Source organism: Pteronotus mesoamericanus, unplaced genomic scaffold (genome assembly GCF_021234165.1).
Source record: "Pteronotus mesoamericanus isolate MK-2021 breed Mesoamerican mustached bat unplaced genomic scaffold, CSHL_Meso_final contig_101, whole genome shotgun sequence".
In the NCBI taxonomy this organism is placed as follows: domain Eukaryota; kingdom Metazoa; phylum Chordata; class Mammalia; order Chiroptera; family Mormoopidae; genus Pteronotus; species Pteronotus mesoamericanus.
Window position 1 is genome coordinate 4,183,376 of NW_026555001.1, and position 26,675 is coordinate 4,210,050.

General features: G+C 36.8%; 1 protein-coding gene across 4 annotated transcripts in view; it reads right to left on the minus strand.

Moving 5' to 3' along the window:
- The window catches only part of MTA3 (metastasis associated 1 family member 3), a 161,149-nt gene that overhangs the window by 69,532 nt on the left and 64,942 nt on the right, over window positions 1–26,675 (minus strand). For 2 of the 4 annotated variants that reach the window (XR_008528626.1, XM_054567272.1), the window contains exons 5-8: window positions 14,314–14,377; window positions 12,233–12,265; window positions 11,342–11,459; window positions 980–1,082 (exon numbers count right to left, since the gene is read on the minus strand). Coding sequence is in view for 3 of the 4 variants with exons in the window: in XM_054567272.1 (XP_054423247.1) it covers window positions 980–1,082; window positions 11,342–11,459; window positions 12,233–12,265; window positions 14,314–14,377 (318 nt within the window). In the remaining variant the exon portion in view is untranslated. The remainder of the gene's footprint in view (window positions 1–979; window positions 1,083–11,341; window positions 11,460–12,232; window positions 12,266–14,313; window positions 14,378–26,675) is intronic. The other 2 variants (XM_054567294.1, XM_054567280.1) reach the window with 1 other exon arrangement.

Genomic DNA, 26,675 nt, shown 5'->3' on the forward strand with positions numbered 1-26,675 from the left:
AAGATTTTTTTTAACATAAATTTTAAAAAAACACTAGATGCACCACTTTGGTGCCTCTCATTCTGGCTTTAAGGCAAAAAGAAACACATGGCCCTTGGTAATCAAGGAAAAAACAGAATCAAATCTAAATCTGTAGGAGGGGGATCCTCCCCCAACAAAAAACGGAATTATCTTTTGGAGGATGGGCCCCTTGCCCACTGAGAACATTTTGGTGAATGTTCTAGGAACCCACCTGTATCAGTGCGCCAGCTGGCATTGTTGTGAGAGGCTGTGTTCAGCTTCAGAGAATTTTTTTTGAAGACTCTTTAAACATGGGTGATTTACAAGCTCACCTGCCCACAGCATGCTGAGTGTTCAGCAGTTTTTGAACAAAAAAATGACATGACCCCGTGCCCCACCTTCCCTATTCACCCAATCTCTCCCTGAGAGATTATTGTTTGTTTCCCCCCGTGAAAAATGTCCTCAAAGGGAAACATTTTGCCAATGTGTAAGAGGTAAAACAAAAAACAGCAGAACACTAAAAGGCATTAAAGTCAACAAGTTCAAAAACTGTTTTGAGCAGTGGAAAAAAATGTCTCGATAGGTGTACCGCATCAAATGGAGAGTGCTTTTTGACGGTGACTGACATTTAAACATGTAAGAATAAATACACAAATTTTTATAAATAAATTCAGGATTTTGGGGGGCATGGGATTTTCCTCTCATACACTATTGGGGAGGAGCCAGTCAGTGGAATAGACCAAACTAAAGAATTGAGAGTAGAACTGAATCACTGGTAGAAGCACTGGCCTGGAAACTCATACAGATTACCCAGATTTTGAATTGTTTAGTAGACACTAGGCGATTATTAGACTTTCTTACATAACTAGAAAGAGAAAAATACAACCAATGAAAAAAGTAGATTACAAAGAAAATGAAACGTGTATAAATTCTTTTCCAGAAAGAAAACATGTTTTCGACTCAACAGCGCCATACTCACCGTGCTACAACTAAAAACTGGTCAATCTGTCGATCTGTAAGTGGGCTATTTGGGTCCCAAACTTTAACTTCCAGTTTTGACTGTTCCCTCTCATCTGATTCTCCTGTCCAAGAACAAAGGAAATGGAGCCTTATTACTCACAAGACACATACACTGTCACATATGATTGATGGCTGATGTCACTGCAGCATTAAAAATGCAAGGTAAATGTTCATGGTTTTGATACACTCCTTCAGTCAGCAGATACAGAACATCGAACACTTGCGAAAGTGAACATTGATAATAACACAACCAAACCATACAGTATTTTCACTTGTCATTAACACATATTTCCTGAATATTGTATGTGTGAGGCACTAAGCCTCGTGCTAAGGGATACAAAGACAAAAAAGAGAGCACTCCAGCGGCAAGACACTTAAACTATGATAAAACTTTCACATAAATAGCTATGATACAAATGAAAAAACACAAATGTCATAGGAGATGTATCGATATGGCTGTAACGTTCCAAAGATTAGAGAATCATTTCAGGCTAGCTAGGCACTGAGGTCATGAAGGAGGTGGCATTTCTACTAAGAACTGAAAGGTATGAATGCACTGGCAGAAGAAAAGGATGTTAAGACTAAGAAATGAGAACATGAACAAAGTCATGGGGCTTACAAATGTGATAGAAAGTAGCTCATTTTTGTCAGGAGTACATTAAGGGGAATGAGGGGAGACAGCTAAGAGAAGCGGATTATGAACATGTTACCAAAGGCACCACATCAATTTTCTGGAAAGGAAGCCAATGAAAAGCCCTTGCCTTTTTAGTAGGAGAGTTACCAGACCAGAATCAAACTTGTCATCTCACACTTAGCAATGGAATAAAATCTGCTCTAAAGACATACCTGATGAAGACAGAGAGACATGGCGTTGACAATGACAAGAGCAAAGAGAGAAGATTTAGGAATGGCAGGGACAGACTGGAGACAGCAGGTAGCCTGGAGAGCTACAGAGACAGTGTTTGTTGGCTGTTAATGAAAAGAAGGAAGCAAACAGGAGGTAAGGGCTGAGAAGAAGAAAGGATGATGATGCAGGATGCTTTGTTTTAGGAAGATATCACAAGGAGACACAACCATCGGGCAGGACTCAACGTGAGGGCAGAGGTCAGCAATGGAAAACAGACTTAGGAGTCAACTGAAATTCTGATTTACAGCTATGAATTTCCTATCAGGCTGGGGACTGGTTTTGGCTTTGTTTTGCTTTTGAATCCCTCCATCTATAGTACCAGGCAGTGCCTTGCACGAACTGACATACTATGAGCTAAACAGACCCTGACAAATCCAGGCTACGGGCTTCTAATGTGCGCAGTCCTGGTATGGGAACAGGCAGGTGTCAACGGCTCCAACAGAGAAACGGCTCCAACTGCCAGCCATTCCGCCCGCAGTCTCCTCAGTCAGCCGCCGCTGTCAGACAGGGGCCTTGCCCGTCCTGCCCCTTGTTCAAAGGCAGATAACCTGAGAGCCAGCTGCTGCCCCCAGCATAAAGAGATACAGGCAGAGCAGAAAGAGTAGCAGGCCAAAGAGATCTAAGTGTTGCAAAGGATTTCCTTTCTCATTGTTTACAATTCTCAGCACTCTGAGCCAAGATATTCAACATCAGATGCATAGTTAAAAAGCAAAAAATGTGTAAACTGTGTGAAACTTGAGAAAGGAGAATGTCACATTTACACTTCCCTGTATCTTCAAATAATGTATTTTAAGATAAATAATAATGGTAAAAAAAAAATGATAAAAATAAAAATTTGAGAACTTAATTTTTAAATAATACAAGATGAAATGACAATGCTACTTGGTATTAAGCCCCTCTCTGTTATATACTCCAGAACATAATAGTAAAACAGATATTTCCTTTTCTTCTTTTTTTTTTTTTTAAAGAAAGGCAGCCTGCCAAGTGCAGTGCCCCGTTTGGCTGTGTCTGGCGTCCTGGAAGCTCAATCACCCCACATTCTCCTCCAAGTGGACCTTGAGAGCTTGCTGGGAGGTTCTAGCAGGGGAGCGCAGCCACCCACATAGCCTTGACTGAAGACTGGTCCTCTCCTCAATTGGGAAGGTCATCCTCCTCGACCAAGTGCGCAGCTTTGGAAGCAACGCACATGGATCAGTGAGGGAGGAAGGGGACACCCGCTTAGCCATTCAGATCAGCCGCATCCACCCTGATGATTAATAGGATGAGAGATGTCGCAGCCAGATCGCCCTCACATCCTACTTCTCAAATTCTAGTAAAGTTGATGTTTTACAATGCCACCCATCCATTCTCCAGCGCACAGCAGAAAGAGAATTACATGTAAGAATTCTAAAATACATTTGCTGCAAACAATAAAAAAACACTCCTGGAGGCACTTATTCTAACGCCTAAGATATAGAAAATACCATGGGAGGACAAAAATAGCAACAACAAAGAGAATATAGAAATGTTCTATATCAAACAGTCATGCTAGACTAAGTAAGAATTCCCCATTTTGGATTCACCAAATATAATTACATTTATATCACAATTTCATCGTTTTACAGTATAAAAAAAAACTTTTAAGAAGCTCTTAAATAAACTTATTTAGAATCTGTATAACTTAAAATCATCAGCCAAACCCACAGAAATCTTTGGGATGGTCTTCGTAACTATGGTATGAGCCACAGACTGGACCAAGATTAATTTCATGTTCTGCTCATGTTCTTACCAATCATTGCAATAATCTCACCTTCCTCCTCTATTTATGATAATCTGCTCAAGTCCCACATCATCAAATAACCCAGTCCATAAAGATCTCCCCAATTTCTGAATTCCTACAAAATATATCTACCAACTAACTGCATGAACTGTATTATTAACAACCCATTTTTGTTTCATATGGCCTTCATAATTTTGAAGAAATGGAGATTCAGCAATCATTTTAAATGTGTTAGCCTTAACCTTCTAGTTATATTTTAAGATTTAGAAATATAGACAAAGGACTTCTTCAGTATATCCTCTAAGAGCACAAAATGTTCAAAGAATCTGAAGAACTAAGGCTGTGTGAAACTCTTCATAGGCTCTTTCATGGACAACTGGAAATACTTTGTTCTAAATTCAATTTTCTTTCCACCAATCACCAGAATACTATACTTTTTATGTTAAGTTTAATTCAGATATACACAAAGATACCATTTATCACCATTTTTGTTTAATATTCTTCTGAAACTTCTGGCCAATATACTAAATTCTAGAAGACGAATATAAAAACCTCAACAGCATTCCAAACAGAGAAAATATATTGTAAAAATCACACCCATTGTGGCAAAAAATATAAAAGATAAAGAAATAAAATTGAAGACATTCTTATAAAAAGAAATTACATGATGACTTGAATATAAATAAAGAGTAAAGAAAATTTAAAATCTTAAGGATACAATTTTTAAGAATTTAACCTCAATAGGTTAAACTGAACAACTTTTAAGCCTTGGAAGCCAATAAAATGATCCAAATGTTAATCTTTACACATCAAATAATATTAGTATTATTAAAAGAATAATAAGAGAAAGGTTTAACTAAATGATATGATACTATATAACACCAATAATCAATGTTGTATGGCATAAAAATGAACAGAATCAAAAGCACAAATATAGACCAAATCAAAATAACTTACTTAAAAATGTAAGTATTATTATAATTAAATAAATGTTAACTAACCTTTATTTAATGCTTACTGGGTCCCAAGGACCCTTTACAGCAGGGTTTCTCAACCTCAGCACCACTGACCCCTAGGCCAGGTAACAGTCGGCTGTGGGGAGCTGTCCTGTGGATTACAGATGTTCAGCAGCATCGCTTGCCTATACTCAAGAGACAACAGTAACATCTCCACTCCCTACATCACCAATAGTGACAACCGCAAATGTCTATAGACATTGTATAATGTGCCCTGCAGAATAAAATTGCCCCGCAGTTGAGAACTGCTCTTCTACATGGCTGAGATCAATACCTACTTACACTTGATTATTATAGGCTGGTGTTCTTAATTTGGTGAACATCCACCACCTTGTTAAAAAAGCACATTCTGGAAAATTACACACTAAAAACAACAGAGTTCATGAAAAAATAGGACAAAACTTTGAAAACCTATAGAACTTGGTAACCAGAGGTCTCAAAAAAAAGTAATAATCATAATAAAAATACTAACACAGCTAAATCTCCACTGATATTTGTTTGCACCAAGCACAAAGGTCAGCCGATCCTTTATCTCCTTAAACCCTGGACTCCTGCTTCCTCCACTGAGATATAGGTCACTGTGTACAGTTTCAACAAAATTAAAAATAGAGCTCAGGGTGCAGGTGTTTTTGAACGTGGGGGAAGTATCTTCATAGCCCTTCTTTTGCAACTCCAAGCTCCCCTATATAGTTTTTAGTTTTTAATTTTTCAATTACAGTTTACTTTGAGTGTTATTTTATATTGGTTTCAAGTGTACAGCATAGTGATTAGACACCCATCTAGTTTTAACATAGTAGAAAGTGTCAGAGATTTTGATGCCACGGAATCAGCCACTACTTGTACTAGAGGAAGGCACTTTTGTAGAACTTCCATCTTTTTTTCTTACATCTCTATCTGTAAGAATATATGCGTCCCTTATTCCTGGAGAACATCTCAGATGAACTGACCCAACTTCCACACTGTACTGACATGTTCCTATTTATCAACTGTATATGAGCTACTTCAAGTTTCTAAAGCATGTGTTGTAGCAGAAGAGACCATACTAATCCAACCCTCTAACTCTCCAAGACAGAAACCTCCTGAAGTTCCCAAACACTGACAGGAGTTCTTCATCTAGTAGCCGTAGACAGTGGTGACCAGGAGAGAAGCAACAGCAGTAGCTAACAATAACTGTTGACTTCTGTGCTAAATGAATTACTTTATTTGATCATGACAACACTATTATAGAAGGTGTGGCAAAAGTAGGTTTACAGTTATTCATATGAAAAATAATATAATAATTAGTAAATAATAATACAAGAACAAACTCTGTTTCATGTACTCACAATTGTAATCCTACTTTTGCCCTACCCTGTAAATGTAAGAAATGGGAACTTGAGTTGAATAGTCTTTCTAAGGTTATTCAGCTAAAAACATAGCACAGCCACTTTTCACCCAAACGTCTGGATCCAGTCGCTGTAGTTTAATAATTTAATGTACTATTATGCTTTTTAACAGCTACAATTTTTAGTTTAATATATAGGTTTCTTTCTTAAATTTTCAGTGTTATAACACGGTGAACTAATAATGCAAAACTTTACACATTATACTATCTTTTTAAATGGAAAATTCTCTATGTGCTTTATTCAAACTCAATAAAAGAATTAAAATCTCAAAGAAACCTTTATCGTCCTTCACAAACTTCATACCAATCTTTCCAGATACTCGAGTTTGTCAGATGGTGGGCAGTCATAAATGAACTTAAAAACTCCAAAGTCACAAAAAGATTTCTTCACTAGCAAGAGAAATGCCACAACAATGTCTTAGAATCCATTCAGACACGTTCACAAAGAATGTAAGCCTGTAACATAGTCAGGCATGGTGCTGATGTTGCCACCTACTCGGGATATTAATTCAAGTTCTGCAGCGCATGCCAATGCAAACTGGAATCTGGCCACTGGTCAAAATGTACCCACTCAAAAATATCAAAGGTCATAAACATCTCTTCTTGCATATCATGTTTTACTACTGTTTCATTTCCCGCAAACAGGCACTGGCTATGTATGAAGTTCCTATGATGGTAATGTCTGCGATTTTCAAGTGTGGTTTAACAACTAGTAGACTTATTTGCAGACCTACATCCTCTCGCCTGAACATATATTAATTAGAAAAAAGAAAGGGTTCTTTAAATCTTATATATAAATGATTGCCTGATTATAACTGAAAAGAAACATTTTGTATATGCTGGATACTTTAGGCTGGAATAAAAGTCCAAAGTGACTTCCTCAATTATGATGAAAAATATGGTGTTTTTCTTTATTAAAGTTGAATACTTACAAATAAAGCCAACAAATTATAAACTTAAAAATAAGCTTAACAAGTAATGTATAAAATCTATGTGACTAAATCTATTGTTTAAAAAAAAAAATCCCACAAGACCCCAAAATGGCCCTGAACAAAGGGCAAGATAGCCCTTGTTTCTGGTTAAGATGTTTCAACGCCATCAAAATGTCTGCTCTCCTTAAAATAGCTTAAAAATTAACTATAATCCCAATAAAAACAGGGAGCAAGTTTTTTCCCCCCTAGTGTTAAGTAAGTCGAGCTGATAGTAAAACTCATTTCAAAAATCTGGACAGGGACTAGTCTCACCAGGCATTCACACATACTCAAGGCCTCTAGAGTTACAACAGTGAGTTACTAGAGCAGGAATAAACAGACCAGTGGAACAGAACAGAAACCTCGAAAACAGACCCACATACTGCTCAATATTATAAAATGATCAATCACTTCCCAAAGTACTATATAATATTAATACCATTTCAATCAGAATCGTAATAAATCCGGAAGAGAAGAAATTGACAAATTGATGATAAACTTCAACAGTAAGAAAAAAAGCTGTAAGATGAGACCTCTCCACTAAGAAAATTTAAAGAACAGGAAGGAAAAACTGGCCCTACTATAAAACATGTAATAAGAGACAGATAAAATAAACTTGGATCTCTAACACATGAAACTGAATGGAATATACTTTCATAGATCTCTTTATATTATTTATGTAACAATCTGGAAGAATATGTTAAATTAATAATAGCGGTTAACAGGGAGTTAAAAAGGATTCTGAGGTACCACTAGTTTTATTTCCACTATAATTGCATATCTATCACAATTCCTATTGCAACAAAACAATTTTTAAGATTTAAAAAAATGGGAAGAAGCAAGGAGAACACAGTGGCGCCCCTTTGTTATGCTATGTTACAAAAGGACTTCATCGTAAGTACTTCTAACTGTGAAATTTATTTGAGGATTTTGGCTGTGTAATGAAGAGGTGGCATTCTAAGAGGTGTGGAGTACTAAATAGCAGCCTTCAACCAGTAAATGAATCCTAAGGTTCCCTAGGACACCTTAGGAGGTTAATGGGACCTTCTCCCCCCATCTCATCCACAATTACCTAATTTTTCTTATATTATTTAAGGTGACACTGTGTAACATTTCATTTAAAGAAGAATTCGATTGTCTAAATAAAGTTTGTAAACCACTCATCTTCGAAGACCATCAAGAGAAACATTATGTTAAAGGAAATTAATACTTGTTAATGAACTCTAAGACCTATTACATTAGTGAACAATTTAGTCCCATTTTCTAAATACAAGGAATGCCTTTGTCAAATAGCTAGCATAATTCCCCCAATGCAGAACCTGTTAAGAATCATACCTCTTACCTAGAAGCACTATAGAATAAATTATTGCCTTTTATGTCTTATTTTGTTTCCTAAAATATATTTTTTTAAATTCTAAGCTAAGTAGATACGCTTTCCAAATTACATCCCTCTCACTAGACTTTTGCTTTTTGGGGGCAAATACTACAACTAAATATTTTTTCAGATAAATGGGAACTCATGAGACTGCATGATCCGATTTTTCTGCCCACTGCTACCTGAAAAAACCCAGCTTCATTACTTTGTTCAGCATTTATCTTTACATGAGCAATACACAAAAATTTCTAGACTTTTTAATTGCCTAGGCTGTGCTCAGTACTGAAGGGAGACCCACACAATCAATGATTCAGGCAGTACAAAATCTTAAGTCAAATAATAAAAATTGCATAAAAGATCACATGAACAACAGGTCTGCACAGTTTGAAGGGAGAGATCAGAGTTCAGGGAGGAGTACCAACGGGCAGCTGAGGGTATGCAGGACTAGGGCTAAGTGCCCACACACACAAGCACTTCACCTGGGGACAGACGGACTTGCCAAAACATCTCACTAGGAGCATGTGCATTTGTTAAAAACTCACAGAACTGTACACTAAAAATGGTGAAATGCACTTACAACATATAAATTATACCTTAACTAAAACAGGGAAAAAGCCTATTAAAAAACTACCTGGAAGACAATTTGGCAATTTGTAAAAATTTCAAACACACGTGCCCTATGATTTAGCAATGGCACTTTTAGAAACATATTTCCAGTTATATCCAAAGTATAACAACCATTATAGATTGCAGCACTATTTGTAAGATTAAAAATCAAGTGTGTATTTTTTTTAAAAAATGAAAAAAATTATAAATTTAATGTATTTATTTATTTTTAGACAGAGGGGAAGGGAGGGAGAAAGAAAGGGAGAGAAAGATCAATGTGTCGTTGTCTCTTGCATGCCCTCTACGGGGGACCTGGCCCGCAACCCAGGAATGTGCCCTGCTTGGGAATCGAACCAACAACCCTTTGGTTTGCAGGCTGGTGCTCAATCCACTGAGCCACACCAGCCAGAGCCAAGTGTTTTTTTAAAATAATAAATATTTAGTGAACACTTAGGTGAAGTGATATAATTACATCTAACATCAAACATTAAGGACTATAAACATCCAAAATTATTTCTGGAAGACAAGTTGATTTGCACAATCAGAATGTGAATAAATGCAATCTCTCAGCCTATATTAAATTGATTTATAGTCTATTAAAAAAAAAACATCCAATGAACATTTGAATACAGACATAGCATTCTGTTCTGCAAGCTTAATTGTTATTGACTGACCTTTCCTGGTATTTAAGTTCATGAAAATGCAAAAGTCTGCAGCCTGGCATTATTCACAGCCATCCCAGCTACCCAGCCCTGACATCAATGTGTACTACGGTTCACAAACTCTATCTTGAGTAACTGTTAATTTAACTTTTCTGCATACATTTTCTAGCAGTAAGGCAAGGCACGGAGAAAAATCTATGGAAAAGCTCATAAGTTTCAATAATCAGAAAGCAAAACCAAAAGTGGAGGACTTTTTGTGAATAATGCAAATCATAAAGGCTTTAAAGGAAAGACTAACAATAAATCCTAAACTTCTGTATAACAAAAAGGTAAATAAAATATATTTAAATCACTATTAAAAATTTTTAATTAAATGGGGTGGGGAGAATGCTTGCAATACTTGTAAACAAAAGGCAAATACTTTCGTATTTGTTAACTTTAATCTTCAAAGAACTCCTGCTAATATCTAAAAAAATAAATAACCAAGTAGAAAATGCACAAGAAATTTACAGAAGGGCTACAGGTAACTAAGGCAAATATAATCTCAAACTCTAAATTTTTTTAAATGAAGACAATGAGATCAAAATGTAGAAAGGAAAAATGAAGGCGGGGAATATCCCTCATAATCAGTGTTGCTAAGGGCATCTGGTTCTTTGATTTATAACTGAGTAACAGCTTTTTTGAATGGCCAGGAAGCATTTTCAATATCTAAAATGTACATACCATCATTTCCAAGAGGTTATGCTTGAAAAATATGTACACACCATGTAAGTGTGTATAGATTTTCTAACAGTATCATTTGTAATGACAAAAAAATCTAAACATCTAAAAGTTTACCAACAGGGGACTGGAAAATAAAATTACCACATATCTATGCAAATGTAAGAACTGAACAGTAACTAGAAAGAATAGAGTCACTCTACTCATGGGGAAAGATGCTAAAGATACACTGTTAACTGAAATAAGCAACTGCAAAATAACCTGTGCAACCTGCCACTGCACATGGATCGTTCCTGGGTGGAATATAAGCTGAAGGGCGAACAAAATAAACATACCCTATTTGCTCAGAGTAATTAAGTACAGGTTTGGATGGAAGGAGGAAAGGGGGTGACATTCATTTCCTATGTTACACGCGTCCCTATTTTGTTTTATTTTTTAACGGAAATGCTTTACTTCTGAAATCAGTTATATTTGAAAAAAAATTATGGAAAGTATTTTAAAATGCAGAGCTTTGATTCTCTCTAGTACATAAACTACCCAGATCCGTCAAAATGCCCACCAGAATATAACTGTCCCCTGGACTCCAGGGCCCCCTCAGAGAGACGGGGTCAGGGACACTCAGGACCTCCAGGCACGAGTGAGCCACATCACCACGCAATTCCAACAACATGAGTGCCCCTAAATTTGTTCTATTAAAAAAATACACGGCCAACAAACTCATAAAAATGTAAAATTGAAAGTGAATCATTGCTTAAATAAATTAGTATCCCTTGCTATGTTTTTGCATTTCTGAAACTGGAATAACTCATCCCTTTTCAACTTTAGCCTGAAAGTTGTTTCTCCCATATGAGGAAAACAAGGTTTGAGTTTCAAGATATGGTATATGTTTTCACAGGACTTGAAACTCAAAGGAAAACATACCTTCTGAGAGCATTTCTGGAATGTCTGCTTGATATCTAGGTCCCACTCTGATTTCACCTTTGTCAGCTAATAGTGTTTTCACTGAGGGGTCATAGACCAATGAGTAGAAAAAGCTATCCTGAAAGAAAATGACAGAGTATCTAGGTAAACTTTTTATAAAACAATATATCCAGTGTCACAATAACGAAACCATAAAACTTCAGAGAGTGTATAAAATTTCATTTAGTGAATAAATTCATATGTTTGAGAACACAAAGTTACTGTCGTCATGTAAAACAACGTAATATTACATCAAACCAAAACAAATAGTTTACAATAAAAGTAGTTGATGAAGATTTATTTCTTGTTGTAGTCTAAAAGAAAACCATTTAATTGCTCTAAAACAGGGTTTTGAAAAGCAAGCAAAGTGAGGCCGTAAGTCAAGGGTAAGACACCTAAAATCAAGTAATCATTTAAACCTGAAACGCAGACTAGATGGCACGAATGCCTTCATAGGTATCAGACACTTGTTTGCAGGGTGTCCATCCCATATTGTGTTACAACAGTAAAATGTACACACATCCACATTAAATATACATCTATCAATTCTAATTCTGCAGTTCTCTGAAGTGTTTCTATGTATATATAGATAAGTATGTCAACATAAACTATACATAAAACCACCACAAGCTCACACACCTAACTATCCATGGTCCCTTAAATGCAAAAGAGTCCTAGTTACTGAGCCTAGGGGATAAAATGACCTGGCCACCAGTCCTTTGCTGAACCCTGCATGACCAGTGGAGGCCATCTGAACAAGTCAAGTCTTGTCCCTGCTTTCCACTGAGGTTCTGAGGGCCCCCGACTGCACGGCTCTCTGTATCAGTATATCCTGGAAGGGCCTATCCTTACCATCACCACTTTACCAAGACCCAGCCAGGCAAGCTGCAAATAAAAGATAATCTGTTAGATTATAAAGCTTTCTCCTTGCAAGGTCTTATGGACTCTGACAACGGGAAAGAAAACCAGACAAGAAGATACTGAGAAATTCTGCATGTGTTTTAATCATGGGTCACTGTCAGGAGAAAATATTAAACAGCAAAACTGTTCAAGTCACACCATTATGTGACAATTTATGCATAAAAAATGTCATCAAAAGGAACAGAAAAAATCTGCAGAAAACATAAACCAACCTGTTTAATAGGTTAGGGAGAGGAGAACAGGGAAGATGGTCAGTATATAATCAGAACTATTGTTTCTTTGTTTTTTATGACCAGAATAACAAAGAATGTTACTAAGTAACTAACACTATTGCCACCGGCTCACCATCAGCTTTAAAAGTAGAGATACTTCGGGTCACTTTTAGCCTGTAAAATGTTAGTGCAGTGTTCCATAAAAACAATATTTTTCCATACCTTCCTGTAAAATGAAATAAAATTATTATTTAGGGCCACATAAGATGCTTAGGTCCCTTAGGTATATACGTACTAATATGGGAAAATATTTGAAATGTGTTGAGTTAAAAATAGAAATTCAAAAACAAAAAAGAGGGGGAAAGTGTTCTAAGAATTGTTTAATTAGAAAGTTGCCTTTGAGTTACCATCTTCAAATATGCCAAATTCGATATTTTAATAGAACTAAAAAATTTTCTCACTGATAGTCTTATAATGGTTAAAGTAGCAAATCTAAATTACCAAGTGTTTTCCAAATAGTTTAAAGAATGTAACGTAAGCAGTTTTATTTTTCCTAAACTGCTCCTTTGGCCGCGACAAAAAATAAAAAATAAAGAAGAAAAAAGTTTTCCTTAAACATACTGCCAGAGGTCAGTTTCTATCTCAAAGACTGATAAAAGACTAAGTTGTGAAAAAAACAACTATAGAGAAAAAATTCCTAATGGCCTTTGTAAATTTTCACCTATTATAGTCCTTAGCATATCCAAATTGCCAATAACTTAGAAGGCAAAAAATATTTTTTTTTAAATTCTACTCAGCCAAATGTACCAATAAAATACACTGAAACATGTTAAATGTTTCCTCCTTTTATTTCTGCTTCTGTGCTAACTTCTAGCATTATCATTATCCATATTATTGCCAGCCATTTTGTTGGACACATTGACCACAAACCCAAGTACCCTCTTTTCTAAATTTTACAAGCTTAAGTTTTAGGGACTATTGGCCTTCTTTCTGTCCTGAATATTTATTTTCTTTTAGTTTTCTTTACTAGTTTCTAATGTATACATATTTTTATCTATCTTTTCAATTATGTTTTCTTCATTTGAAATAGGAAAATAATACTTAAATACGATAAGAAATATGTTCCTTTAATTTTTTTTAAATACATGTATATATAATAAAGTCTTGGGGAAAACAAAACACCATGAAACCATAAAGATTAAATACTGAAGCATCAGCAATAAAATATGTTTCCATAATACCAACGTTAGTAAGTCACACGAAACTGTGTATAACATGGAATTTTCTGTTTATAAGCATTTCCTCCCTTCACTTAATTCAATTTGCTAAAAAATGTTAAAATGTTTCTTATTGAAGAAAGAAACATTTTTTGTTGACTAAGTTATTAGAGTTCCAGGAAAGAAATCAGACCAGTGGTAAAATCTCATCTGGAAAGAATCTAAAAGAAAAGCTATTTATTAAAAAACAAACAAACAGAAAACAGGAGGAGGACCAATTACAGCAAAGCCATTTTTCACAAAGCCAAAAATATTACTTCTCCTACCAGCTAAATCATATGCTATACTTTACAAAGCTTTTCATTACCAACTGAAGAGAGAGAGACAGATGCAGGAGTTTTTGTCAACTCTTGCCTCGATTAACCAGAAAAATAAAATTATCTAAATGCATTCTAGTCATTATACTTCTTCTATTATCCCACTATGGCGGTGCAAAATTTGGTACAAAAAGAAAGAAACTCAAAGGTATGGGCTTCATGTAAAATAACAAAAAAAAGACAAAACAAGTTTAATTGTGAATTACCTCTTTATCAAGATATGACAATACTGACTCTGTCTCATTCAGAAGGGCAACACTGCATTTCCCCCTGTTAAAAAAGGGAAAAAATGAATAAATAAACATTTAGGAAAGGCTACTTAACCTTCACAGAGATGATGTATATATACTATACAAAGTAAGGAATATTCAAACTGTAAAGTTGGTATTAAGAATCCAAATGACAGTTCGAAATACATATAAATGTATATATAATCCTTTACAATCCTGGTGTTGCATAACCTAAAACAAAAGACCATCTTTGTACACATTTACTGAGGTTAACCTGCAGAAGAAACTGTTAGGAAGTAGTTATAACACAAAGCAATTTATAGTTATTTTCTAATTATTCAAGAAAAATAAGTATAATGAAACCTTCTGATTAAGTCCATTTCCGACTCTATGAGCAAGTATGAGGTGATTTTGTTTTCCAAAGACATTACGCAAACCATGAAAAGCAGTGCCTAATATAATCTTCAGATTTTTACAGAAGCTACTGCATATATGAACCTAAAAACAATACACATTCATACCGGGATTAACTAACTTACCTATATTGAAATTGCTCTAAAGACTAGTTAAAATTTAAACACAAGGAACTTCTACAGACCAAGGGGCAAAATAATGATCTACAGTCTTGTGTCGACCTTGACATCTGAGGGCAATTACCTTTGATCCTAAACCCTAGGTATGAGTTTGGAAATTGATGCCATTAAAAAGGGCTTGTCTAAACTTGAGAAAGAGTAAAGTTATCCAGATAGAGGAATTTATTACAAGCACTTTTAAAATTACCCTCGCTAGCTTGAAAAATTCAATATAACTACAAATTTGACAGGAGAATTTTGATAGATATTGGCCAGGGCTCAAAAGTTTTCTCAAGGTCATAATGTTTTTGGATTTTCTAAACAAAAGTCACTACTTGCTCCCCAGAAAACAACAAGCAAAACCGAACATATCACATATGCATTAAATAGGATGCAAAGAGATGTTGCTGCTTGACTATCAGAGTGAAAAATAATTCATCATGGGGATGTAAAGTGCAGGGATTACAGTCAATAGTATTGTATTAACTATGTATGGGACCAGGTGGGTACTGGAAATATCAAAAGTGATCCCTCAGGGGGACGCTTTGTAAAGTATATGATTGTCTAACCACTAAGCTGTACACCTGAAATCAATACAAAATAATATTGAATGTGAACAGCTATAGAAAAATAAAATTAAAAAAAGAAAATGCAGAGAACAAAATTACAAAAAGCAAAATAAAATACCAAAAGTAAAATACTAACATATAGGTAAAAAATATAGTTCTCTAAACATTTTGCAACACTATATTCCTCAAATATAAAAAAGAAAAAATTTCCCCTCACAAAAACCTCTTTTTCTGGTAATCACCTTAAATTAATATCACTTCAAAAGATTTCTCTGAGATCATACGGTATATCCATATTATCCAATCTCTATTTTGGTTACTGAGAGTTGCAAAGGTTTTCTGCTTTTCCGTTTTATTTTATTCATGCATGCTACTGAAGCAGAAAAATTAACATTATTACTTTAGTACACATAACGACACTCAAAAGTCAATATTTACCTGACATTTGCACAGGACAGAATTACAGGCAGGGAAATTGGTCTGTTGCTGTTAGCACATCGATAGCTGCCACAGAACTCTATGACCTGTGAATATGTGCTCACACATGCAGCATGCTTAAGCAATAAATTGAGGTTTCCAAAAGTAACCTCCTTTTTTTGCCTCAATAACAGCTAACAAAGCAATATTTCCAACATTTAATACGTAATCACCTGAAGAAATGAAATCTTTAAGCTTTTGAACATTGGATTTTTAAAAAATATACTATATTGATTATACTCTTACAGTTGTCCCAATTTTCCCCCCGCCCCCCACCACCCAGTACCCCATTCCCTCCAGCAATTCATGTTTATGGGTCATGCATAAAGAAAGGGTGGTCAAGTTCCTTGAGCACCCTTATAACAAGTGTTCTGAACTTTGCATCTGACAGATCGCTTATCTCCATTTCCTTTAGCTCTTTTTCTGGAGTGTTCATCTGTCCTTTCATTTGGACCATGTTTCTTTGTCTTCTCATTCTGGCGGCCTCCCTGTATTTGTTTCTAGGTGTTAGGTACAGCTATTCTGACTTGGTAGTGCGGCCTAATGTAGTAGCTGTCCTGTAGGGCCCATTGGCACAACCTCCCCTATCACCCAAGCTGGACGACCGAGGTGCACCCACCTCTTGTAGTTGAGCCTTGGTTGCTATTGGCAGGTCAATGGGAGGGATTTACCCAGGACAGTCAGCTGTAAGAAGTGGCTGTGACCAATGACCACCAACCCCCACACTCTGTGCAGGGGCAGGGTGGCAGAGTTCTGATATGCTCTGTAGATGTCCACTGGGTGCGCAGGTCCTGGGTTTCCCAGGTGATGAAGGCCAAGATCAGCCCAATCTCTGTTTTTTACTTAGTCTGTTTTAGAAATTCAGTTGTTGACAGTTGTGAATTTCTTGCCATTTTAATATTCATAGTTTTGATCTTCTTTTTCTTAAATAAGTCCCTTTAACATTTCATGTAGCAATGGCTTGGTGATGATTAACTCTGTTTTACTTTGGGAAGCAGTTCATCTACCCTTCAATTCTAAATGATAGCTTTGCTGGATAGAGTAATCTAGGTTGTAGGTCCTTGCTTTCTGCTTTTTATCATTTTGAATATTTCTTGCCAGTCACTTCTAGCCTGCAAAGTATCTTTAGAGAAATCAGTTGACAGTCCTATGGGAACTCCTTTGTAGGTAACACTCTACTTTTGCGATTCTCTCTTTATCTTTAATCTTCAGCATTTTAATTAGGATATATCTTGGGGTGGTCCCCTTTGGGTCCATTGTATGGGAGTCCCTGTGCTTCCTGGACTTGTATGTCTATTTCCATCACCAAATTAGGGAAGTTATCTTTCACTATTTTTTTCAAATAAGTTTTCAGTTTCTTGCTCGTCCTCTTCTCTTCCTGGCAAGCCCATGATTCAGATGTTGGTACATTTGGAGGTGTGCCACAGGCTCCTTATTCTATCCTTGTTTTTTTGAATCCTTTTTTGCTCTTGCTGTTCTGATTGAATACTTTTTGCTTCCCCATGTTCCAAACCATTGATTTGAATCTCGGCTTCATTCCCTCCACTACTGGTTCCCTGTGGATTTTTCTTTATTTCACATAATGCACCCTTCATTTCTGCCTGGGTCTTTTTTTACGTTGTTGCGGTACCCAGTGCTTTCTTTGAGCATCCTGATCCCCCGTGTTTTGCACTCTGTATCTGTCAGGTTGCTTATCTCCATTTCATTTAGTTCTCTTCCTCTAGTTTTGTTCTCTTCTTTCACTTGGGCCACATTTCTTTGTCTCCTCATTATGGTGGCCTCCCTGTGTTTGTTTCTGTGTATTAGCTAGAGCTGATTTGACTCCCTGTCTTAGTAGCATGGTCTGTTGTAGAAAAGATACCTGTAAATTGTGTGGGGCAGCGCCTTGGGTAATTGCCAGGGTGGGGCAATCCATTTCACAGCTCTGTGGCTCTGTGTGTTGGGGTGGCTCGGAGAGGGGACAGTGCTACTACATGGCCTCTAGAGATTGCCTGGGAGCAAGCTGTCTCCCCGCACTCTCCCTGTTGCCAGTCACTTCGCTTTCTCCCCTTCTCCCTGTATGCCACTTGTGCCCTTCCAGCTGTTGCCCTGGTGCTGAATCCCAGACGGGGGCAGGGTGGGGCGGAGCGGAGTCTGTGTAAATCCTGAGACCGTTGCAGGCCCTTTAAGAGGAGTCTTCTGAGAAACCTTCAGTTTCTTCCACTACCCTAAGCCCCTCTGGTTTTACAGCCAGAAGGTATGGGGACTTAGCTTCCTGATGCTGGAACCCTGGGCTGGGTGGTCTGTTCCGGGGCTGGGACCGCTCACTCCCAAGGTGTCCCTCCCAATTTTTATCCACCACCTGTGAACGTGGGCCACGTTCTGCTGCGTCTACGAGTGTCCACCCCTCCTAACCGTCTGGATGAATGTGGCTTCCTTAAGTCCTTGGTTGTGGGACTTCCACACAAAACAGCTCGACTTGCTGACAAATCTGGTGATATTTGATTTGTAGTGTAGTTGTAATTTTTACTGTAGTTGTGTGTGGAGGCAAAGTGTGTTTACCTACATTTCCATCTAGACCAGAAGTCCAAAAATTCTATTTTTTTAAAATGGAGGAGTAAAAGGTGCCAAATGTTATTTTAATATATCCCACTTTAGTAGTCACTTGAATTTTAAATGTTAACAGACACTGAAAATTCATATATCCAATATAGCATACTTAAAGTCTCCTCCGTCCTCTCTGAAATGGCAAGAGAATTTAAACAAATCATTAAACAATTATTTTCATAATTACATTGGAACATTCAAAAAATACTGTTCATACTGTTGTAGAGGCACATGATAAAAAAGAAACAATAGAATACTTCAGCCAATCTAAAATATACACTATTTGAAGGAATGCAGCTTTAATGCAAAGGTGAAAGGATAATAGGTGATTTTAGTTTTTAAATTTTCATTACTTTAGCTATATTGTACTTTTTCTCATTTTAAAAGTGAAATCCTACAGTTGAAATTTTCATGTACACATATTCACAGCTAACAAAGCAGGAAGTTGAGTCAGAATTATTTTATGAAATAAATATGATTATGTAATACATGTACTATATGCCAAGAGTTGCTGATAAAAGTAGTTTAAAATGAGATTTAAAGTGTTGGCTTCCTTTAGGCCAAAAGAATGTTGGAACATAAGATAAACATAGAAAAATTTTAAGCAACTCCAAACGATAGTAACAATTACAAATTCTGAATATAAACATAGATTTATGCTGAATCACAAGCAATAATCCTAAATGTTCTATTCCACAATTCCTTAATCCTTAAGGAATAAAGATACCCAAAGATGATGATAAAATATATCAAAGACTAACACAAAGAAAGATCACTCCAGGTTTCATGCTGCTTTTCTACTGGGAGCCACTCAAAAGCAAGGAGTTTCTATAGAGATAACATACTTTCCCACATACCATTCAAAAAGGTTTTTGAAATATACTGTTTTGGAGATAGTGCAGGGAGAGAGAGAGATGTCAATTTTTTAAAGATTTTATTTATTTATTTTCAGAGAAAAGGGAGGGAGAATGGGAGGGAGGGAGGGAAACATCGATGTGAGAGAGAAACATTGATCAGTTCCCTCTTGTATGCCCCCCAGCTGGGGACCTGGCCTGCAACCCAGGCATGTGCCCTGACCAGGAATTGAATCAACAACCTTTCCACAGGCCAGCACCCAACCCACTAAGCCATACCAGCCAGGGCATGAGTAAATAATCATGACACAAAGCAGTCCCACGTTTAACGGCAGTTGCTTATGAGCCTACTATTTGCTTAACAGGATGTCCACTATAATCCCACAGACTCCATACCACATGTAAAAATGTGCATACTGCTTATACATTTCTTTTATCTAAAGATGTCACCAATTTGCATAAGTGAAAAAGAGAAAGTTTAAATTAACATTCATTTCCACCCTGCCGGAAAAATTTCCTTCAGTTTCATATAAGTGCAGCTTGTGGAATGGTTCAGAACTCAAGGTCCCTGCATGGAAAAATGCAAATTTCTTAGTGCCACACCAGACTCAATGAGTCCAAGTATCTTCAGGAAGGTCAAAGAATCTACCTGATTATCAAGCATCACCTTAGGCACACTCAACTTGGAATACCAGTACTAGAGATGCAGAGTCTACCTTTAAACTGTCCTTGTTCAGTGAAAGTCATTATTTCTTCATTAAAGAAAGGCATTTTTCTCCTTGGCCTTATTAGTCTTACATTTGTTCTGGATTCTGAAGATTTTTTCATATAAGAAACTATGCTACATTCTGCAATTGGGATTTTGGCAAATAAACAGTTTTATACAGCACTGCATCCATTAAATAAAATACAATGAAATGAAATTCAAAGTTCAAACGTGCTTTCAGAAAATTACATCTCTCAACAGCAATACTGTAAAATGGAACAAAAGAAAAGATTCAAAATTCTGAAGGAAATTATTTCTAAACCAAAATTATATGCCTAAACAAATCTCCATCCAACTGTGAAAAAGATGTTCAGATAAGCAAGGCCTAAAAACTTCACACATTTTAGAAGACTAATGAAAAGGAAAAGGCAAAACAATGATTATACTCTAAGGAAAACAAAAGGTTGTATGAGAAAGAGTATGTGAGGAATATATTTACATGGTCATAAAATACAAAGACTGATCATTCAGTTAAAAAGAAGTTGTGATGCATTGGAAACACAAGGCAAAGAGAAGGGAAGGAAGAGAAAGTAAAGAGAGATTTCTATAACCGAAAAATGTAGCACTGTAAGAGCGCCAAACATGCAGAAGTCACTGTCAGAGAAGTTGACAAGGATTGCGGAGGGAACACCAGGCAGGTGACTGTTCAATACTACTAAACACTATACACATATATTTTACTGTAAAAATAATAAAATATAAATTTAGCCCTGGCTAGATAGCGTCATTGGTTGGAGCGTCGCCCTGATACGCCATGGCTGTGGGTTTGATCCCCAGTCACGGTACACACAACAATCAACCAATGAATGCACAAATGGGTGGAACAACAAATCAATGTTTCTCCCTCTCTCAGATCAATAAATAAAAATGTTTTAAAACGCTATGCAATTTAAAGTAATAGGGGGGATTCTAATTAGATAAAGTGCATAAATTTGTATGACTACTATATATAGATATACTTTTAACATTATTGGGCCTTCTCAACCTTTAACATTATTGCCATTTTGGGCCAGTAATTCTTTGTTGGCGGGGGCGGGGGAGGGGAGGCTGTCCTGAATCGGTAGGTTATTTCAGTAGCATCCATGGTCTCTATCCACCTCTGCTGGATGACAGTGGCATCCTCACACCCAGATGAGTACCAAAACTGTCCAGACTTTTGACAAATGTCCCTCAGGAGACAAAACTCCCCCTGGTTAAGAAGTACTGCACTACTTTTCTTAACTACGTCTTAGTAATAAACATTTAAGGACTGCCTATGTTAATTGAAAGAATATGATTTTATGGATCAGTTTACAGATTAGGAAAAGGAGAAGGGGGACAAAAGGAAAAAAAGGAATCTGGAAACCTTTAAGTATCTCTATTCAAAGATATATTTTCTATTGTTAATATTGCTTTAACAGAGGTTAAAGAAATAAAAATTAAAGTAGGACCAAAATAAAAGAGAGAAAACACAAACTAGAATATGTTTGAGTAGGTAAGGTAGAGGGATAAAAAGCCAAAAAGAGAAATTTGGGCTTCATGTGGATTTTGTGAAGAACAATGATAAGTAGTGTTTTAGAAAGATCATTCTTTCTGTGGCATGTTAAGAGTACCAAAGGATTAAGACTTGAATCGATGCTTCTAAAGATTTGATAAAAATATGAAAGAAACAGTCAACAAGTAATTCTTTTTTTAACAGCTTTTTAGAAGTTTTTTCTTAATATTTTATTTATTTATTTTTAGAGAGAGGGAAAGGAAGGGAGAAAAAGAGAAATATCAATGTGTGGTTGCCTCTCACACGTCCCCACCAACTGGGGACCTGGCCCACAACCCAGGCATGTGCCCTGACCAGGAATCAAACCGGTGATCCTTCAGTTTGCAGGCTGGCACTTAGTCCACTGAACCACACCAGGCAGGAAGGTCAATGAGTAATTCAAGGGGGAAAAATTCCCTCTCTTAGTACCACTTTTCCCTTTTACAGTTAGGAGAAAGTGAAATGTCCAAAAGGTAGTAGGTATGTACTAGGAAGTTCCCCTTCTCCAGAACAGGGTGACAACTTGTTTTGATTGCTGGGAAAAATCACAGGAAATCACAGGCATTTCCACAGCTGTCTAGAATGCCAGTACTGGGGAAAATATGCAGTACACACTTTCACCTAGCCCAGGGCTTTTCTGCATTGTGGTTTTGAAGGTAGAAGGACACTTCAACCCATAGGAGACAAACTGATCATTTCAAGGGAAAGACTATATAGTATAAACACAACATTTAAAAAAAAGTGTGTTATAAATATCCAGACTTTGAAATGTTAAAATGTGATATGACTTTTCCCCATTTGCTCTATTTTTCCTCTAGTTGTCCTACTAGCAATCCTATGAGCCTAAGTACAATAAGTAATTAAACTTTCTTAGCTTGAATTCACTTCTTAAGCAGCACTAGTTATAGTCCTCAACGGTTCCCTTTAATCTACTGCAAATTTTCTTCACAAACACCAAGAAAATTTTTAACATCTAACATCTCAAAATAAAAATATTGGCATAATGAAACTGAGGAACAAAACTGCCTTTATAAGACTTTCAATTTCAAATAAGATCCTTTAACATTAGTAGCCAGCTGGAGAGAGATTACTAATTTAAGTGAAGCTCTCTTTTATTACATATGTACTTAAATAAGTTACCAGTTTTCAATGAACTTAAGTCTTTTTTAAAACTAGTTTTCTCTTAAGATAAAAGAGGACTTCCAGCCAAGATGGAGGTGTAGTCAGATACACCTTGCCTCCTAGCACAACCAAAAGAACAAATTTAAAAACTATAAACAACCAGAACTGCCAGAAAATAGAACGGTATGGAAGTCTGACAACCAAGGAGTTAAAAGAAACATTCATCCAGACCAGTAGGAAGGGAGGAGATGGGCACCCGGGGTGGAGAGGATGTGAGGCAAGGCAATGGTTGGAGGATCAGGCAGGTGAGGAGGTGTCCCACATTTGTGTGCAAATAAACCAGGAGGAACAACAGGAGAGTAAGACAGACTGCGCAACCCAGGGTTCCAGCACTGGAAAAGAAAGCCTCAAAACCTCTGGAGGTAAAAACCTGTGGGGGTTGTGGAGGCAGGTTAAACTCCCAGCCTCCCGGGAGTGTTCGTTGCAGAGACCCACAGGGTCTGAGAACGTACACAAACCCATCCACCCAGGAATCAGCACTAGAATGGCCCAGTTTCCTTGTGGGCAGCGGTGAAAGTGACTGGAAGCCTGCAGGGAGAGCGATCAGCATTGTTCCCTCTCGGACCCCTCTTCCACAGACAGTACCGCAACAGAGTGGTGTGGCTTGCCCCGCCCTGGCAAATACCTAAGGTCCTGCCCCTTCAAACAAAACAGGTGTGCCGAGACAAAGAAATATGACCCAAATGAAAGGACAGATCCAAACTCCAAAATAAGAACTAACTGACAAAAAGATAGTCAACTTATCAGATGCAGAGTTCACCACACTGGTAATCAGGATGCTCACAGAAATAGTTGAGTATGGTTGCAAAATGGAGGAATAAGTGAAGGCTATGCAAAGTAAAATAAAGAAAAATATACCAAGAGCCAACAGTGAAGGAAAGGAAATGGGGACTCAAATCAATGATTTGGAGGAGAAGGAAAAAATAAACAAACACAGACCACAATGAAGAAACAAGAATTCAAAAAAATGAGGAGAGCCCTGGCTGATGTAGCCCAGTAGATTAAGTGCTGGCCTGCGAACCTGAAGGTCACCAGTTCGATTCCCAGTCAGGACACATGCCTAGGTTGCAGGCCAGGTCCTCAGTTGGGAGTGTGTGAGAGACAAGCAATGGATGTATCTCTCACACTTCAGTGTTTCTCTCCCTCTCTATCTCCCTCCCTTCTCCTCTCTCTAAAAATAAATAAATAAAATCTTTAAAAAAAAAAAAAGTAAGGACAGGCTTAAGAAGCTCCAGGACAACTTTAAATGTTCCAACATCCAAATCATAGGCATGCCAGAAGGAGAAGAAGAGCAAGAAATTATAAAGCCATTTGAAAAAATAATGAAGGAGAACTCCCCCAATCTACTGAAGGAAACAGACTTCCACGAAGCCCAGATAGCCCCAAAGAAGTTGGACCCAAGGAAGCACTCACCAAGGCATATCATAATCACACTACCCAAAATTAAAGATAAGGAGAGCATCTTAAACGCAGCAAGAGAAAAGGAGACAGTTACCTGCAAAGGAGCTCCCATTAGACTCTCAGCTGATTTCTCAAAAGAAACCTTACAGACAAGAAGGGGCTGGAAAGAAGTATTCAAAGTCCTGAAAGGCAATGCTCTATATCCCAGATTACTCTATCCAGGAAGGCTATCATTTAGAATGGAAAGGCAGATAAAGTGCTTCCCAGATAAGGTAAAATTAAAGGAGTTCATCATCACCAAGCCTTTATTATAAGAATTGTTAAAGGGACTTATCTAACAAAAAGAAGATCGAAACTATGAATAATAAACTTACAACAAACTCACAACTATCAACAACGGAACCTAAAAAAAACAAACCAAGCAAACACCTAGAACAGGAACAGAATCACAGACATGGAGATCATATGGCAGGTTATCAGTGGGGATAATGGGTGAAAAGGTACAGGGAATAAGAAACATAAATGTTAGGTAGAAAATAGACAGGGGGTGGATAAGAACAGTATAGGAAATGGAGAAGCCAAAGAACATATATGCATGACCCACGGACATGAACTAAGGAAGGGGAGTGCTGATAGGAGGGGAGGTGCAGGGCAGAGGGGAATAAAGGGGAGGAAAAAATGGGATAACTGAAATAGCATAATCAATAAAGTGTATATTTTTTAAAAGATAACAAAAAGAGGTCTCAACAAACACATCATAAATTTCACAAACTGCAGATCTTTTCAATTGAATCTCCTGCTTAGACCAATACAAAAATATGAAGAAATACAAAATCCAGAAAGCATAATTAGGGCATTTTCATATACTTTACTTGGTATCATTTATTTTGCACATATCCTCACAATCACACATATGTAAAAGACCCATGTACAAGTTTATTATTTTTCGCAGCCAAAGACTAAAATGAACCAAATAACCATCAATTAGGATTAAATTAGAAATATAAAGAAAAAAAGAAAAAAAAAAAAAGAAGTACAAGGGCAAGGCAAAAGGAGGTTTATATTCCTAAGTACATGAAACAGTTTATTCTGATATTGTTTACTAATTATTATATTGTTTTCCATAGGAACAACTGTAAATCTACTTTTTTGTCCCACCCTGTATAAAATAGCCATGGCAAAGAATAAGGCAAATCTCCCAAGATATTTCATTTAAAAAGCACAATATCAAAGTATCATAATTTACTTACAGACACAAACACATCTCATTGCTTCTATATATATGAAATAGTATAGTATTCACTTTCTGGAAGTATACAGAACATTAAAAAGAAACAACAGACCCACGATGGAGTCACTTGCGATAAACCTGACCAAGACTCAATACTTAACCTACCTGTAGTTTCAGTCTCTCCTTAGGAGCAGTTTTCAGCCAATCAGTCTATGATTTCCTGATCAACACTAACGAGGTAATCTTCCTAATAAAACGACCTGCCTTCCCCTAAATGCAAGGTGACCTTGCCTTCAATAATGTATTTTTAAAATCCTTGTCCCGCCCTCCCTCTGCTCATTAAAAACCTTCTATTTTGTCCCTTCTGTTTGTTAGATGGGATGCTGCCCAATTCATGAATCATTTAATAAAGCCAATTAGATCTTCAAATTTACTCAGTTGAATTTTTGTTCTCTTATAATAAGGGTTAGAAACATATACAGACTGAGAAACTCTACAGGAGTGAGGCATTTTATTGTATACTCCATATTTTAATTTCTGAACCATGTCAATGTCACATGTCCCTACAAAAGTTTTATTTTTTAAAAGAGGTGGGGGCTAATCAATTTGCTGTGATCCTGACAACAAAAAGACTGCTCTACCATCCGCTGCTTTTGGATCCCAGATTACTCCCAACATGCATCCAAAATGGGCACACCATCCCCAACCGCAGCCAATCCCAATTAACTTAATATGGCAGGCTATTCCCACGGACTGCCATCTCACTACAGCTTGGCAGTCTTTGGAACATCATTTGTTTCTTTTTGTTTTGTTTTGTTTTGTTTTAAACCCTCTGCTTATAGACAGGCATTTTGTTCATTTATTAGTTTCTGACTAATGTATGACGATCTAAAAAAAGTCTACCTTCCAATATTAATTTCTCAGGGTAAAAATATGGACAAAACGTTTTTCAAATTATGGTTTTTGTAAATGGATGGAAATATTTTTTCAATGCTGAATAACTTAACAGTTGCTATGCATTTTCAAAACAGTTTGATAGCTCTACTTCATAGGCACAAAGAGACAAATCCCAATATTTTCAAGTACTTTTATTCAGTGACCTTTTGAAAGAAGTTCAACGGCACTCCAATGCGGGGGGGCGGGGGGGGCAGGGGAGATAATATTTTTAGAGTCTCAACAGAATAATA